We start from the raw sequence: 16,936 nt of genomic DNA, 5'->3' as shown, positions 1-16,936 counted from the left end.
GCTAAAACCAATGTCGAAGAGCTTACTACTTATGTTTTCTTTTAGGAGTTTTATGGTTTCAGGTCTTATAGTAAGTCTTTAATCCATTTTGAGCTTATATTTGCATATGGTGTAAGAAAGTGATCCAGTTCTATTCTTTCTCATAGAGCTGTCCAGTTTTCCCAGCACCATGTATTGAGGAGACTGTCTTTTCTCCATTTTATATTCTTGCCTCCTTTGTTGTAGATTAATTGACCATATAATCATAGGCTTATCCTTGGGCTATTTTGTTCTATTGATCTATGTGTCTGTTTTTGTGCCAGTACCATACTGTTTTGATTACCCTAGCTACATAGTATAGTTTGAAATCTTGGAACATGGCATCTCCAACTTTGTTCTTTTTTCTCAAGATTGCTTTGGCTACTCAGAGTCTTTTGTGGTTCCATACAAATTTTCAAATTATTTATTCTAGTCTGTGAAAAATGCCACTGGTATTTTGATAGGGACTGTGTTGAATCTGTAGGTTGCTTTGGATAGTATGGACATGAGGAAAATAAATCTTTAACATGTGTTCATTTTTATATCTATATGAGAACCAGGATTTTATTTTTCCTGAAAATTGTGGTTCTTTTCTCATTTTTAAGCTGAAATATGGTTCACATACAATAAAATTCATCCTTTTAAAGGGTGCAATTCAGTGGCTTTTGTGTATTTTAGTATATTCACACAGTTCAGCAATCACCCTAATTCCAGAACATTGACATTTATGTTTTAACATACCGCTGAAGTTTATCAAAGTTGCTGTATGTATCCGTAGTTCATTCTTTTATACTGCTGAGCAGTCTTCCATTGTATAGAGGTACCAGTTCATTTATCCATCACTAATTACAGGACATTTGTGTTTCTAGTTTTTGGCAGTTATGAATAGAGCTGCCATAAACATTCACGAACAGGATTTTTTTCATGTATTGTTATTTAATGTTTTATCTCTTAGTTTTAACATCTCAAATTGTAATTGTTTTTTGTTGGATTTTATAATCAATGGCTATTTATTTATTTTAAAGATTTCATATATTCATTTGAGGGAGAGAAAGGGAGAGAGAGAGAGAGAGCAAGTGGGTGGAGGGGCAGAGGGATAGATTCCCTGCCAAGCAGGGAACCTAATGCAGGGCTCAATCCTGGACCCCGAGACCATGACCTGAGCCAAAGGCAGACGCTTAACCAACTCGGCCACCCAGGTGCCCTTTGATGGCTATTTAGATTTATACGTGGATTAATTTTCTGCATTCCCTGTTGCAGATCATATTTTCCAAAGAGGCAACCATATCTCTAATCACACATGTTCTGTAGTGCGAACTTACCCCATTCAAGACATAGGGTCTAATTCGTCTCATTTTGAATCTGAGATGGCCTTAGCAACTTGTATTAATCAATAGAAGGTGATGGAAGTGACACTGTGTGACTTCTGAGATGAGGTCAGAGAAGGCCACACAGCTGTCACCTGGTTCTCTTGGAATACTCACTCTCTGGACACTCCAATGGAGTGACCATTTGTAGGTGCTATAGCTAACTATAGTTAGTCTCCACTAAGCAGTCTTTGATGTATCTCAGCTCACATGCCATATATATGGGTGAAGAAACCACTAGATGCTTCCAGTCCTCAGGCATCTAAGTCATACACAGACATTCAAAACTTGCCAGCTGAGGCTTCAGACATCAGAAAATGGAGATAAGCCATTCTTGCTGTGTACACAGGTTTTTGTGTGGACAGGAGTTTTCATTTTTCTAGGGTAAGTATCTGTAAGTGGGATTCTTCAGATACATAGTAAGTGTATGTTTACCGGTATTAAGAAGCTACTGAACTGTTTTCTAGAATGGCGGCACAGTTTTGCATTCCGACTGGTAATATAGGAGATCACCAGTTGCTCGCAATCCTCACCAGCCCTTGGGCTTGTCATCATTTTTTATTTTAGCCATTCTAGTAAGTGTGCTCTGATCTCTCCTTGTGGCTTTAATTTGCATTTCCCTAATGGAAAATGATGCAGAACATTTTTTTCACGTTCTTATTTGCCATCTGCATATCATTTTTAGTAAAATGCTCAAGATTTTTGCTGTTTTTTTTTAAATCAGTTGCTTCAGACTGACATTTAAAAAAATCAAATCTGATAACATCACATGTCGCTCCTTCCCTTCACAATGACCCTTATTTCTCATTTTATTTTCCAATCAGTGTTTCTCTTTGGTGTGCCTTCCCTGAATTTTGCAAATGCCTTTACCTGTGGAAACTAAACTCCCATGAAGTGATACAGTATAATCATTACCCTGGAAACTTTCCTCGTGCCCCTTCCAGTCATTCCCTGCCCACTCTTCCCCCCAGAGTAATCAGTGCTCTGCTTTTTTTTCCACCACTGATTTTGCAAGATATAAATGGAATCACACGAAATGTATTCCTTTGTGTAACCCCTCTTTATTTAACATGGTTTGGGGATTCATCCATCTTGCATGTATCGGGACATCCTTCCTGTTTATTGCTGGGTAGTATTCCATTGTCTGAATAGGCCACAGTCTGTTAGTCCATTCCTCCATGGATGAAGCCCTGGGATCTTTCCAGTCTGGGGTATTATGAATAAAGCTGCTGTGAACAATCATATACAAGGCTTTTCCTGGATATCTGTTTGCATTTATCTTGGATAAACACCTAGTAGTTTAATTGCTGGGTCATAAGACAGAGCTAGATGTCACTTTATAAGAAACTGCCATATCTTTTCCCTAATGGAGAGAAATCTTCCGTGCAAGATGCCTTGGGTGCCTCTGACTCCTGAGTTTCCCAGGAATAGAAGTGCCCTTTGTTGTGGAAATTGTGGAGGTGGAATATTCCCACCCCCTTCCTGGATCCAAATTGATTCAAGAATATATGTGCCTCTCCTAGCAGCTCTGCTCTCACAGCTGTCAGCCCTGGTCAGGGGGAGGCGGGGAGGTTTAATTATAATGCTTCTGACAGCTTCTGAGCAGAAAGCCCAGTGCCTGCTGCACCAACAGCTGAGCTCAGCCTGAAGCTGCCGTGCTGAAAACTCACCTCCCCGGTTCTGGCTCTTCTTCAATAGGGCTGCTTAATGCACCAAGAATTTCTTGTTTCCACATGCTGGGTGCTGGTCAGGTGTAGGTTGGAGGCACACTCCAGCTCAAGAGGCTCGTATCACTTCCTTCCTCTCACCATTGGGTTAGCTGCCATGCAGGCTACAGCTTAACACAAATGAAGTTCTCAGAGTTCATCACATTGGAACAGGCACCTCCTGGCTGGCTCTGCTCATGTGCTCTGGGATCCATTTATATGTCCTATGACATCTTTCTCCCAGGGCTAATTTGGAGAGCAGGGGTACAAAGATGCTTTGGGAGAGTGGGGCGGGTGTGGGGGCTGGTGGGGACGGGGAGGATCACTGATCACTTTTGTTTTTCCCTTCCAGAAGTTCTTTTTACTTCCTCTCAGAACACTTCAGCAGTGTCTCCTTTATGGCACTGACCTCTTTCTACCCTGTATCGTCGCTATTTGAGGTCAGGTCATTTGTTTACTTAATGCCCCCACCTTATTCCAGAAAGAATTTGAACTGATTTTGTAAGGATAAATCAAATACAAATAGAAATTTAAAAAGTGGAATGGGAGAAAAATGAGGGAGGGAACATAAATGGAACCAGGAGTGCTATTCTTTTTTTTTTTTTACAGTACTTGAACTTCCTGACAAATAGTGCCATAAGGAAACTATGGTTTTATCCATCTTTGTATTTCATTTTTTTAAAAGTCTACTTCTTTATTTTAGAGAGAGAGAGAGAGAGAGAGAGAGAGAGAAAATCCTGAAGCAGACTGATTCCCTGCTGAGCACAGAGCCCGACATGGGGCTTGACCCCATCACCCTGAGATCATGACCTGAGCTGAAACCAAGAGTTAGCTGCCCAACCCACTGAGCCACCCAGGCACCCCTCATCTTTGTATTTCTAGCAAGGCCTGGCCCATTCTTTTTTTTATTTTCTTTTTAATTTAAATTCAATATGCCAACATATAGTATAACACCCAATGCTCATCCCATCAAGTGCCCTCCTCATTGCCTGTCACCCAGTAACCCCACCCCCTACCCACCACCCCTTCTGCAACCCTTTATTTGTTTCCCAGAATTAGGAGTCTCTCTTGGTTTGTCCCCCTCTCTAATTTTCCCCACTCAGTTCTATTCTTTTCCCTTATAATCCCTTTTACTACTTCTTATATTCCATGTATGAGTGAAACCATATGATGATTGTCTTTCTCCGATTGACTTATTTCACTCAGCATAATACCCTCCAGTTCCATCCACGTCGATGCAAATGGTGGGTATTCCTCCTTTCTGATGGCTGAGTAATATTCCATTGTATATATAGACCACATCATCTTTATCTATTCATCTGTCGAAGGATATCATGGCTCCTTAACAGTTTGGCTATTGTGGACATTGCTCCTCTGAACATTGGGGTGCAGGTGTCCCGGCGTTTCACTACATCAGTGTCTTTGCGGTAAATACCCAGTAGTGCAATTGCTGGGTCATAGGGCAGTTCTATTTTTAACTCTTGGAGGAACCTCCACACAGTTTTCCAGAGTGGCTGTACTAGTTCACATTCCCACCAACAGTGCAAGAGGGTTTCTCTTTCTCCACATCCTCTCCAACATTTGTTGTTTCCTGTCTTGTTAATTTTGCAATTCTCACTATTGTGAGGTGGTATCTCATTGTGGTTTTGATTTGTATTTCCCTGATGGCAAGGGATGCAGAGCATTTTCTCATGTACTTGTTGGCCATATGTATGTCTTTGGAGAAATTTCTGTTCATTTCTTCTGCCCATTTCATGATTGGATTTTTTGTTTCTTGGGTGTTGTTTGGTAGGTTCTTTACAGATCTTGTATACTAGCGCTTTATCTGATATGTCATTTGCAAATATCTTCTCCCATTCTTTAGGTTGTCTTTTAGTTTTGTTGACTGTTTCTTTTGCTGTGCAGAAGCTTTTGATCTTGATGAAGTCACAAAAGTTCATTTTTGGTTTTGTTTCTCTTGCCTTCATAGATGTATCTTGCAAGAGGTTACTGTGGTAAGTTCAGAAAGGTTGTTGCCTGTGTTCTTTAGGATTTTGATGGATTCTTCTCTCACATTTAGATCTTTTTTTTTTAATTTTTATTTATTTATTTATGATAGTCACAGAGAGAGAGAGGCAGAGACACAGGCAGAGGGAGAAGCAGGCTCCATGCACTGGGAGCCCGATGTGGGATTCGATCCTGGGTCTCCAGGATCGCGCCCTGGGCCAAAGGCAGGCGCTAAACCACTGCGCCACCCAGGGATCCCACATTTAGATCTTTCATCCATTTTGAGTTTATCTTTGTGTATGGTGGAAGGGAATGGTCCAATTTCATTCTTCTGCATGTGGCTGTCCAATTTTCCCAGCACCATTTATTGAAGAGACTATCCTTTATCCAGTGGATAGTCTTTCCCTCTTTGTCAAATATTAGTTGACCATAGAGTTGAGTGCCCATTTCTGGGTTCTTTATTCTGTTCCATTGATCTATGTGCCTGTTTTTGTGTCAGTACCATACTGTCTTGATGATCACAGCTTTGTAGTACAGCTTGAAATCCAGCATTGTGATGCCCCCGGCATTGGTTTTCTTTTTCAATATTCCCCTGGCTATCCAGGGTCTTTTTTGATTCCATACAAATCTTAAGATGATTTGTTCCAACTCTCTGAAGAAAGTCCATGGTATTTTGATAGGGATTGCATTGAACATGTAAATGGCCCTGGGTAGCATAGACATTTTCACAATATTTATTCTTCCAATCCATAAGCATGGAATGTTTTTCCATCTCTTTACATCTTCCTTAATTTCTTTCAGAAGTTTTCTGTAGTTTTTAGGGTATAGATATTTTACCTCTTTGGTTAGGTTTATTCCTAGGTATCTTATGATTTGGGGTGCCATTGTAAATGGGATTAACTCATTAGTTTCTCTTTCTTCAGTCTCATTGTTAGTGTATAGAAATGGCACTGATTTCTGGGCATTGATTTTGTATTCTGCCACACTGCCGAATTGCTTTATGAGTTCTAGCAATCTTGGGGTGGAGTCTTTTGGGTTTTCTATGTACAGAATCATGTCATCTGTGAAGAGGGAGAGTTTGACTTCCTCTTTGCCAATTTGAATGCCTTTTATTTCTTTTTGTTGTCTGATTGCTGAGGCTAGGACTTCCAGTACTATGTTGAATAACAGTGGTGAGAACCATTCTTTTTTTCTTAAAGAGGTTTATTGAGATATAATTCATGTATTATAAAATTCACCCATTTAAATGTAAAATTTGACATATTTTAGTATATTCACAGAGCTGTGCAATCATCATCACAATCTATTTTGGAACATTTTCATCACCCCACAAAGAAACCCCATACTCATTAGCAGTCACTTCCCATTCCCCCTACCCCTAACCCCCGGCAACCATTAATTTGTTTTCTGTCTCTATGGATTTGCCTGTTCTGGATTTTTCATATGAATGGACACTTACAATATATGGCCTTTTGTGTCCTCCTTCACTTAGCATACTAGTTTCATGGTGCATCCATGTTGTAACACATATTGGTACTTGATTTCTTTTATGGCTGCATAATATTCCATTGTATGGATATAGCATATGTCATTCATCCATTCATCTATTGATAAGAATTTAGATTATTTCTACCTTTTGGCTATTATGAGTAATACTGCTCTGCATATTTGTGTACAAATTTCTCTGTGTATGTATGTTTACATTTTTCTTGAGTATATACCTAGCTGTGGAATTGCTGGATCATGTAGTAGCTCTACGTTTAATTATTTGAGGAATTGCCAGACTGCTTTCCATAAAGGCTGCACCATTTTACATTCCCATCACCAGTGCATGAAAGCTCCAATTTCACCATATTATTGCCGATACTTTTCATTATCTGTCTTTATGATTCTTCCATTCTAGTGGGTGTGAAGTAGTATCTCATTTTGGTTTTGATATATATTTCCTTAATGACTAATGATGCTGAAGATCTTTTCAAGTGCTTATTGACCATTTGGTCAATTTTTTCTTATTTAGAGAAATGTCTATCATATCATTTGCTCATTTTTAATTGGGTTATTTGTTGCTTTACTTTTTAGTTCAGGAGTCTTTATATATCCTGCATACAAGTCTCTTATTAGCTATATCATTTGCCAATATTTTCTTCTATTCTGCAGGTTGTCATTTTACTATCTCAATGATGTCATTTGAAGCTCAAATGTTCTTAATTTTGATGAAGTCCAAGATATCTATTTTTTCCTTTGTTGTTTCTGCTTTTGACATTGTATGTAAGAAGGTTTTGCATAGGTGGCTCAATTAGTTAAGTGGCCAATTGTTGATTTTGGCTCAGGTTACAGTCTCGAGGATCAAGCCCCACATCAGGCTCCATACTCAGCAGGTAGTTGGTACCTGCTTGAGATTCTCTCTCTCTCTGTCTGCTTCTCCCCTACTTCGGTGCTCTCTCTATCTCTAAAATAAATAAATCCTTAAAAAAAGATTTGTCTAACCAAGATTCACAAATTATCCAGCCCTTTCTTGCACAGACTAGATGTGCAAAATGTTTATTTACAACAGCTACCATTTGTTGCATGCTTGCTTTGTGCTTGACATTATGCCAGGCACCGTGCACAGGGTATTGATATCAGTAATGGGAAGAGTAGTGGCTGACTTTATTGAGCTCTTATATGAATGGTGTCATTTAATCCTTGCAACAAATCTTTGAGGTAAATAGAAATATATCCATTTTAGATACAGAAATTGAGGATTGTAGGCATTATTTGCATATGATGCCTAGAGTTGCTGTATCCATCTTATGGCTGTAAAACAAGGCATTGATATCAAGCTGTGAGGGACAGAAGGAAAATATGGAAAGGACCATCTATTGATGAGATACCAAATAAAAAGTCAAACAATAACATCAAACACCACATTAATAGCTGACATTTATTGAGCATTTAATAAGAATTATCTCAGTTAATGTCACAGCAGTACTTTGAGGAAAAAGTTACTATGACCCCACTGTGAGGCTCAGAAATGCTAAGTACTAAAGCAAACATTATTGGTCCCTTCCACTCTTCTTTGCTAATAGAACCTTGATTTTTTTCACCTTCCTTTGGGTAGTCATGATGTGTGTGTGTGTGTGTGTCTGTGTGTGTGTTTGTGTGTGTGTGTGTGTGTGTAGGAGCTGAACTCTTTCCAATCCTGAGAAGGTAAATCATGCTTAATTTTAGCCAAACAGGGATCTCATTCCTTTTGCCAATAGTTGGTTTCTGCATGGAAATGTACCTAATCCTAGCCAAGGGGACTTGAACAGAGGTCTGCTTAAGGGCTTCTAGGAAAGATATTCACTGAAAATAAAAAAAATGCTCATGGGAAGAAATATCTTTCTTGTTGCTTAAAGTGGATTGTTCTTTACACGATGCTTAGAACATCTGTAACCTTGTGTCTCATACTAGGGGGCATTGATGACAAACTGGGGAGAGCAGAGGGAGTAAATGGAAAGCACTGGTTTCCTGATGAGCCACTGAATTAAGAACCCTGTAATTGTCTGCAGATTTGTTGTTTAAGCCACTTTTCACCAGTTGTTCTTTCACTGGCAGCTAAATTTGTCCTGTGTATTTATCCAAATACATAGTAGTAAATGGCAAAGCCAGGAATCAAACCATGGTCTGTCTGACTCCAAAGCTCATGAGATTAGTTGCTATATAACATGTCTCCTTTTGAATAGGTAAACTTTCAATGCAGGACAAACAGCCAGTGATATTATATCATATAAAATCCTGTAGGGGGCAGCCAGGGTGGCTCAGCAGTTTAGCGCCGCCTTCAGTCCAGGGCCTGATCCTGGAGTCCCGGATTGAATCCCACGTCGGGCTCCCCGCATGGAGCCTGCTTCTCCCTCTGCCTGTGTCTCTGCCTCTCTCTCTCCCTCTGTGTCCTTCATGAATAAATAAATAAATAAATAAGATCTTTAAAAAAAGATCCTGTAGGATAGAAATCATTTTTTAAAAGATTTTTTTAAATTTATTACTCATGAGAGACACAGGGAGAGAGAGAGGCAGAGAGAGTAGCAGGTTCCATGTAGGGAGCCTGATGGGGGAATCGATCCGGGGACTCCAGGATCATGCCCTGGGTCAAAGGCAGACGCTAAACCACTGAGCCACCCAGGGATGCCCTAGAAATCATTTTGTTTGGGTAAAGAGTATATGTATAAATTTGGAAGAGAAACTTAGAATCTCAGATGTCTTGTTCCAAACTCCTACTAGATATAGGACTTCCCTCTCTAGCATCTCTAACTGATGATCCTTACAGTCTACTTAAATATCTCCAGTGGAGAGGCAATAATTATAATGGAGAAAACTCAAGACTTTGGAATCTGACCTGTACCTGAATCCTGACTACTGATACCTTAGCCTTTTTGAGTCTAAATTTGTAAAATGGGCACAATAATAGTCCATCAAGGTTGCAGTAATGGTTAGAACAAAAATAAATATAAAATTTATGACACAGAATACAGTGTAGACAGGTCATTAACTCATAAGGAAGTCATTCTGCTGTTGAATGTACAGTCATTTCCAATGCGAATAAGTTAACCTCTTATCTGAACACCTGGGAAGAGGAAAACACAAGCCTCATTTCTAAAGGCTAAAGAATTTTGAAGGGTGCTAGCCCATACCAACAGTAGCAATTATACTGTTCTATAGGCAGAAGAAACTTTGGGATCCCATCTGACATTTGCTCTTTGAACTTACAAATCTGGATTATATGAAAGACTGTATTTTCCTACAAAACTGCAACAGTATCTCTCACCTCATGTGTTCTTAAACTATGATCTCAATATTCCTCCCACGGATAGGTGGACTTTATGTTTCTTTCCCTCAAAATTGGGGTAGGGGCTTATGACTGCTCCAATCAATTATATACAGTAGAAGTGATGTTCTATTACTTCTGAAGCTAGTTCATAATAAAGATACTTCTTTGACACAGCCACCATGCCGTGAGATAACTCAAACTAGCCCAAGTAGGGAGACCACATAAAGAGGCTCAATATGGAGGGTACCTGAGGCCTCCAGATGACAGCAGTATCAACTCCCAGACATGTGAGTGAGCTAGCCTCTAGGTGGTTCCATTCCCAGCCTCTGAGTATTCCAGTTGAGGTCCCAGACATTTTGGAGCATCCCTGCTGTGCCCTGTCCAAATTCCTGACCCACAGAATCTATGACCATAATAGATGGTTGCTTTACACTTCTAAGTTTTGAGGTAATTAGATATATAGCCATAGTGACTGTAATGGGTGATATACACACAAAATTCAATAACATATCTATAGGGTAATTTTGAACCATAGCTCTATAAATCATTGTTATTATTTAATATTACCACCTACGGGCCCAGAACTTTTATGCATTATTTCATTTAATTCTTGCAAAATTCCTTCAGGGTTGGCTCTTTTAGTATTTACATTTTGTAGCTGAGTAAACCGAAGCTCAGTGAGATTCAGTATTTGCTTGTAGTCATGCAGTTAAAGTCTATACTTTCTTCTATGTCACATGGCTTCTTAAGAGAGAACTCTATTTTAAATATGCAACAACAACAAAAAAATAAATATGCAACAAAAGATAGAATCTCTAGGGTTTGATTACAGAAACCTTACTCAAATTTCCCATGCTTATTGCTCCCAACTTCCACAAAGCCTCTTTTCACTGTATTACAGGATTAGCTTCAAGTTAGTTTCTCTGCTTTCAGATGTTTGGGGTGCAAAGTCTTCCTGTACTCTCTAGCACATTGAGCTTCCTAAAATTCCAATATAGGTCTGTCTTTCACCCATGTCTTTGACTTACTAGCTTCATCTGAAAGCCCCTTTCTTTTCTGAAAGACCCAATGAGGAATGCCAACTCTTCAAAGACCAGGATCTTCCACTTTGTCTTCGTCTTTGCTCCCTTCAGCACCTACACAGAACCTGGCACAGAGCAGAAGCTCAAGAAATATTTTGTGAAATAAAATCTTTTGAGGATACTATTGTATAGGTCAGTTTTCTGCCTTCTTTCATTTTGCTCCATACAAGGTTATTTTAGACCAGGAACGGATCTCTTTCTAGAATTTGTTTCCTGGTACTTAAACTAGGCCAGTGACCACAGACATCCCTCATGCCATTCTAAACTACATAAGCATTCATTATTGCTTTGTTGTTATAGAAGAACGCAATGCGTTGCTTGGTTTGAACAAAATTTACAGGTAATACCTTTCACTGACTTTACACTTGCCAAACCTTCTCAAGGTTGGAGCTAGGTTGCACCTCATATTTTTAAAATGAATTTTCTAATTCTATACACTATACACAAATTATTCAGCATCGTTTCCTTAATACCATTACCTTCCACAAATTTTCTTTTTGCAGAAGTATATTCTCTAATAATTATTTTTAAGAGTTTCTGTGTTGGTAAGTGTTCTGGGCTCTTCTGTGTCCAAAATGGCTTTATTTCTCCCTCCCACTTATATAATAGTTTGATTTGGTATTAAATCTGAGGTTCAACATTATTTTCACTCAACAATTTGAAGATATGTTCCATTGTTTTCCTATGTCTGATGTTGCTAATGGAAGTTTGGTGTCAGACTTATTCTTGTTCCATTGTAGGTGATCTTTATTTTCTTTTTCAAGTTTTTTAGTATTTTCCTGTTATCCTTGATGACATGATGATATGTATAGGTTTAAAGTTTTCTTCATTTTAATTACCATTCTTGTTTTTATAAGTCCTCCCCCTTCTCACTTAAAGGGTCCTTTCAATGTGAATATTCATGACTTCAATTTTAGGAGGGTTTTTTTTCCTATATTTTTTATTGGAGTTCGATTTGCCAACATATAGTATAACACCCAGTGCTCATCCCGTCAAGTGCCCCCCTCAGTGCCCGTCACCCCAAGCCCCGCCCACCTCCTTTTCCACTACCCCTTGTTCGTTTCCCAGAGTTAGGAGTCTCTCATGTTCTGTCACCCTCTCTGATATTTCCCACTCATTTTCTCTCCTTTCCCCTTTAATCCCTTTCACTATTTTTTATATTCCCCGTATGAATGAAACCATATAATGTTTGTCCTTCTCCAATTCACTTACTTCACTCAGCATAATACCCTCCAGTTCCATCCACGTTGAAGCAAATGGTGGGTATTTGTTGTTTCTAATGGCTGAGTAATATTCCATTGTATACATAAACCACATCTTCTTTATCCATTCATCTTTCGATGGACACCGAGGCTTCTTCGACAGTTTGGCTATTGTGGACATTGCTGCTATAAACATTGGGGTGCAGGTGTCTCGGTCTTTCACTGCATCTGTATCTTTGGGGTAAATCCCAGTAGTGCAATTCCTGGGTCATAGGGTAGCTATATTTTTGACTCTTTGAGAAACCTCCACAGTTTTTCAGAGCGGCTGTACCAGTTCATATTCCCATCAACAGTGCAAGAGGGTTCCCCTTTCGCTAGGAGGTTTTTTGTTTTTGCTTTTTGTTTTGCATCTATTCTTCAGATATTGATTTCCACCTATTCTCTTAATTTTTATTCAGTGGAACTCCTATTAGACAAGGTGGAGATTTCTTGATCTGTTCTTTATGCATCTCACCTTTTCTTTACTACTTTCTATCACTCTATCCTTTATCCTATGCTTTGGGGGAATGCATCAGCCCAATTTTCCAGTTCATTGTTTTGATCTCTGTATCCATTACAAATCTTTTTTCAGTTGATTTGCTCACATCTTAATTTTACCTATGGTATTTATTTTTAAAAATCTCTAAGTTTTCGTATTTACCTGTTATTGTTTCAAAACTACTTCTTCTTTTATAGATGTGATATATTTTCTTACTATTCTAAAATTATTCTTATTTTCTACTGATGTTCTGAGAAATTTTTCTCTGAAGACCATTTGTCTGATGAAAAGTCTTCTTTATTTGTTGAGTTTATTGTCTGCATTTAATGGTATTTTCTTTGTTTAAATGTTTGATGATTTTCTTAATATATGCTTCTCTCTGTAGCTGAAATTTCTTTTTAGACTAACTGTTCCCTCTGTTTGTGCAGCCTGTTTCAGAGAATAGAGGGAATAGATAGATGATGTTTTCAATCAGAGTCAGTGAGCTGGAGAACATGCCATGATATGGGCTCCTTGATAAATCTGTGCGCCTATTTCTCATAAATGCTCTTAACTGTTTGGCCATTGCCTGTCACCCAACATACTAGACTATCTCAGTGCCTTCAGCTCCCATACTCATTGCTTTCACTTGAATATTGATCCCTTTGTTACTGCATATGGTGGCAAAAGGAATGGGCACAATTTGAGTCTTCTGGCTTTTCTTCCTGTGATACTGAGTAGTTGCCTCTAAGACAACTCCTTCGTCCTAGTTTTTACTTTCAGTCATGGAGAGCTCCTGTGATGCTTACGTCATCTATAAGAATACTCTACTATGCTCTCCTATTCATGTCCTGGACTGTAGTTTCCTTTTTAAATCAGAACCCATGTACTCACCATCTTTCATGCATTCCTCTCAGTTTTTGGCCCATCAAGAGTGATTTCAAACAAGACCATGTATTGAATCTTTTTTTTTTTTCATTGTATCAGGTGTAACAGAGGAAGTGAAGAAACTGTATATAGCAGTGGCTCAAGAAGATATAAGCTTAATTCTCCATTACATAAACAAAGTTAGTTAAGAAGTTTCTCAGGGCTGATATGGTTGCTCCATAATCACCAGGGCTCCAGTCTATCTAGCTCTGCCATTCTTAATACTTGGCTTCCATTTCCTGATGCAACATGTTTGCTTGCACACAAATCATATCATTCAATTTTTTAACCAGTAGGGAGGAGGAAAAGTAAAGAAGGGTGTCATCCCTCTCTTTGTGGATACTTCTTATAAGTTGTACATGATACTTCTATATTCTGGGAGTCTGGCAAATGTATTTTTATATATACCATGGATACTGCAAGGAACTTTATGTATGATGTTTAATTTATTCCTTAAAACAACCCTTCTATTATCCTTATTTTAGAGATAAACTCCACTAATTTGCTCAAGGTCATGCAAATAATAACTGGGATCAGAAGTCAGATCTGACCCCAATAAGGTAAACAAAGTTTACCTTATTAGGTTCTTTCCACTATGCCAGTGGTTCTCAACTTTGGCTACACATTAGAATTGCTAGGCAGCTTTAAAAAGTACTAATGTTTGGGTACTACACAAGATAAATCAAATCATAATCAAGAATAGTTTGAAAATGCCTCCCATTTGATTCTATTGTGAAGGCAGAGTTGAATACTACTGCACTTTAACTGCTATACTTTTTTCCTTTTTTTTTTTTTTTTTGGCCTGTGTATGCTTTATGTCAAATATTTTGATTACTTGATTGCTAACTCTGCTTAGGTTTTTACTTGTCTGTGTGATTTTTCATTATTTCGAAGAAATGCTTTCAATTCGTAATTGATTCAAACTAAAAAAGGCATCAAGAAATGTATCGATATGCAAATTTATACGGATTTTAAAAATCTATGTATTCAATCATATTAACAGATTAAAGAAGAAAAAAATCACATGATCAAATCAATACATGCAGAAAAAGCATTTGACAAAATTCAACATCCATTCATGGTTTTTTTTTTTTTTTAAAGATTTTATTTATTTGACACAGAGAGAGAGATTCAAAGAGCACAGACATTGAGGAGCAGAAAAGGGAGAAGGAGAAGCAGACTCTCCTCTGAGCAGGGAGCCTGACACATAGGGCTTGATCCTAGGACCTTGGGATCATACCCTGAGCCAAAGGCAGAGGCTTAACCAACTGAGCCATCCAGGTGCCCCCCATTCATGATATTTTTGAAAGGCCTCAGAAAACTCTAAGAATAGAGGAGAATTTTCTTTACTTAACATAAAACATCTACAAAAAAAAAACCCTGACAGTTAATATCACAATGATAAGAGGCTAAATGTTTTCCAACTAAAGATGGGGAAATGAGTTAGGGATGCCCATTCTCACCACTATTCTTTAATATAAAGCAATAGAAGATTTGGTCCCAGCAGTAAGGCAAAAAAACGAAATAAAAGGCATTCTGATTCGAAAGGAATAAAGCCATCTCTATTTGCAGATGCCATGATATATGTAGAAAATCACAAGATAATTACAAAAAACTTATGAAGCTAATAAGTGAATTCAGCACAGTTGCAAAACATCAAGTCAACATACAAAAATCAATTGCATTTCTAACAACGAACATGCAGAAAGCAAAATTTTAGGTACAATATCATATACAATCCTTTCAAAAACACTTAGTATATATCTAACAAGACATGTATAGTATGTGTATGTAGATACTTATAAAACACTGAAGAAAGAAATCAAAGAAGATATAAATAAATGAAGAGACATGTCACATACATGGATTGGAGGACTCCATATAGAAAGATGTGAATTCTCTTCTAATTGGTAGATAGGTTAACACAATTCCTATCAAAAATCTCAGCAAGAGGACTGCCTGGGTGGCTCAGTTAGTTAAGCATCTGCCTTCGGATCATGTTATGATCCCAGGGTCCTGGGATCAAGCCCCACATTAGGCTCTGGGCTCAGTGGGGAGTCTGCTTCTTCCTTTCTCTGTGTGCATACACAATCTCTCTCTCACACATAAATAAGTAAAATCATTTTTCAAAAATCTCAGCAAGATTTTTGATAGATACAGACCAGGTTATTATAAAATTTCTATGGAAAGGCAAAGGACCTAGAACAGCCAAAACAATTTTGAAAAAAAAAAAAAAGAATAAAATGGAAGAAATCAATTTACCTGATTTCAAAGCCTTTTTATAGCTACAATAATCAGGATGGTTTGATATTGGAGGAGGGATAGACACAAAAATCCATGGGCTAGAATAGAGAACAGAGAAATAGACCCACATTAAATATATTTAGTTGACTTTTGATGAAGGTGAAAAAGCAACTCAACAGAGAAAAGATAATCTTTTTAACAAATGGTGCTGGAGCAACCACATATCCGTAGACAAAAAGTATTAACTACAATCTAAATTTAACAGCTTATACAAAAACGAACTCAAAATGGATCATAGATTTAATTGTAAAACATACATCTATAAAATTTTCAGGATATAACATAGTTGAAAATTTTAGGACCTAGACTTTGTGAAGAGTTCTTAGATATGACACCAAAAGCACAATCCGTAAACAACAAAAGACTCCAAATAGCCGAAGCAATCTTTTTTTTTAAAGATTTTATTTGTTCATGAGAGACACAGAGAGAGGCAGAGACACAGGCAGAGGGAGAAACAGGCTCCATGCAGGGAGCCCAACATGGGACTCGATCCCGCGTCTATAGGATCTCGCCCTGGGCTAAAGGTGGCGCTAAACCACTAAGCCACCAGGGCTGCCCTAGCCAAAGCAATCTTGAGAAAGAACATAACTAGAGATGCCATGCTTCTGGATTTCAAACCATACTACACAGCTAGAGTAATCAAAATAGTTGGTGATGGCACTAAAACACATAGACTAATGCAACAGAATAGAGAGCCCAGAAATAAACCCATGCTTATATGGTCAATTAATCTATGACAAAGGAGGCAAGAATATACAATGGGGAAAAGACAGTCTTTTCAGTAAATTGTGCTGGGAAAACAGATAGCTACATGCAAAGTAATGAAACTGAATCACATTCTAACATCACACACAAAAATAAACTCAAAGTGGATTAAAGACCTAAACATGAGACCTGAACTGTAAAAATCCTAGAAGAAAACACAGGCAGTAACTTCTCTGGCCGTGGCAACATTTTTCTAGATAGGTCTCCTAAGGCAAGTGAAACAAAATCAAAACGAAACAAATGAGGCTACATCAAAATAAAAAGCTTAAAAAC

The 16,936-nt window shown here is 38.1% G+C and overlaps 1 protein-coding gene across 11 annotated transcripts in view; it reads left to right on the top strand.

The window, feature by feature from the left end:
* Positions 1-1,513: 1,513 nt before the first annotated feature.
* The window catches only part of DCX (doublecortin), a 140,280-nt gene continuing 124,857 nt past the window's right edge, over positions 1,514-16,936 (top strand). For 10 of the 11 annotated variants that reach the window (XM_025431406.3, XM_025431403.3, XM_025431402.3 and 7 more), the window contains exon 1: positions 1,514-1,769. In XM_025431406.3, coding sequence (XP_025287191.1) covers positions 1,627-1,769 — 143 coding nt within the window. In that variant the 5' untranslated portion in view covers positions 1,514-1,626. The remainder of the gene's footprint in view (positions 1,770-16,936) is intronic. The other variant, XM_049107509.1, reaches the window with a different exon arrangement.

This window comes from Canis lupus, chromosome X (genome assembly GCF_003254725.2).
Source record: "Canis lupus dingo isolate Sandy chromosome X, ASM325472v2, whole genome shotgun sequence".
Classification (NCBI taxonomy): Eukaryota; Metazoa; Chordata; class Mammalia; order Carnivora; family Canidae; genus Canis; species Canis lupus.
Note: the sequence above shows the minus strand (reverse complement) of the source record. Positions and strands in the feature narration are given on the sequence as shown.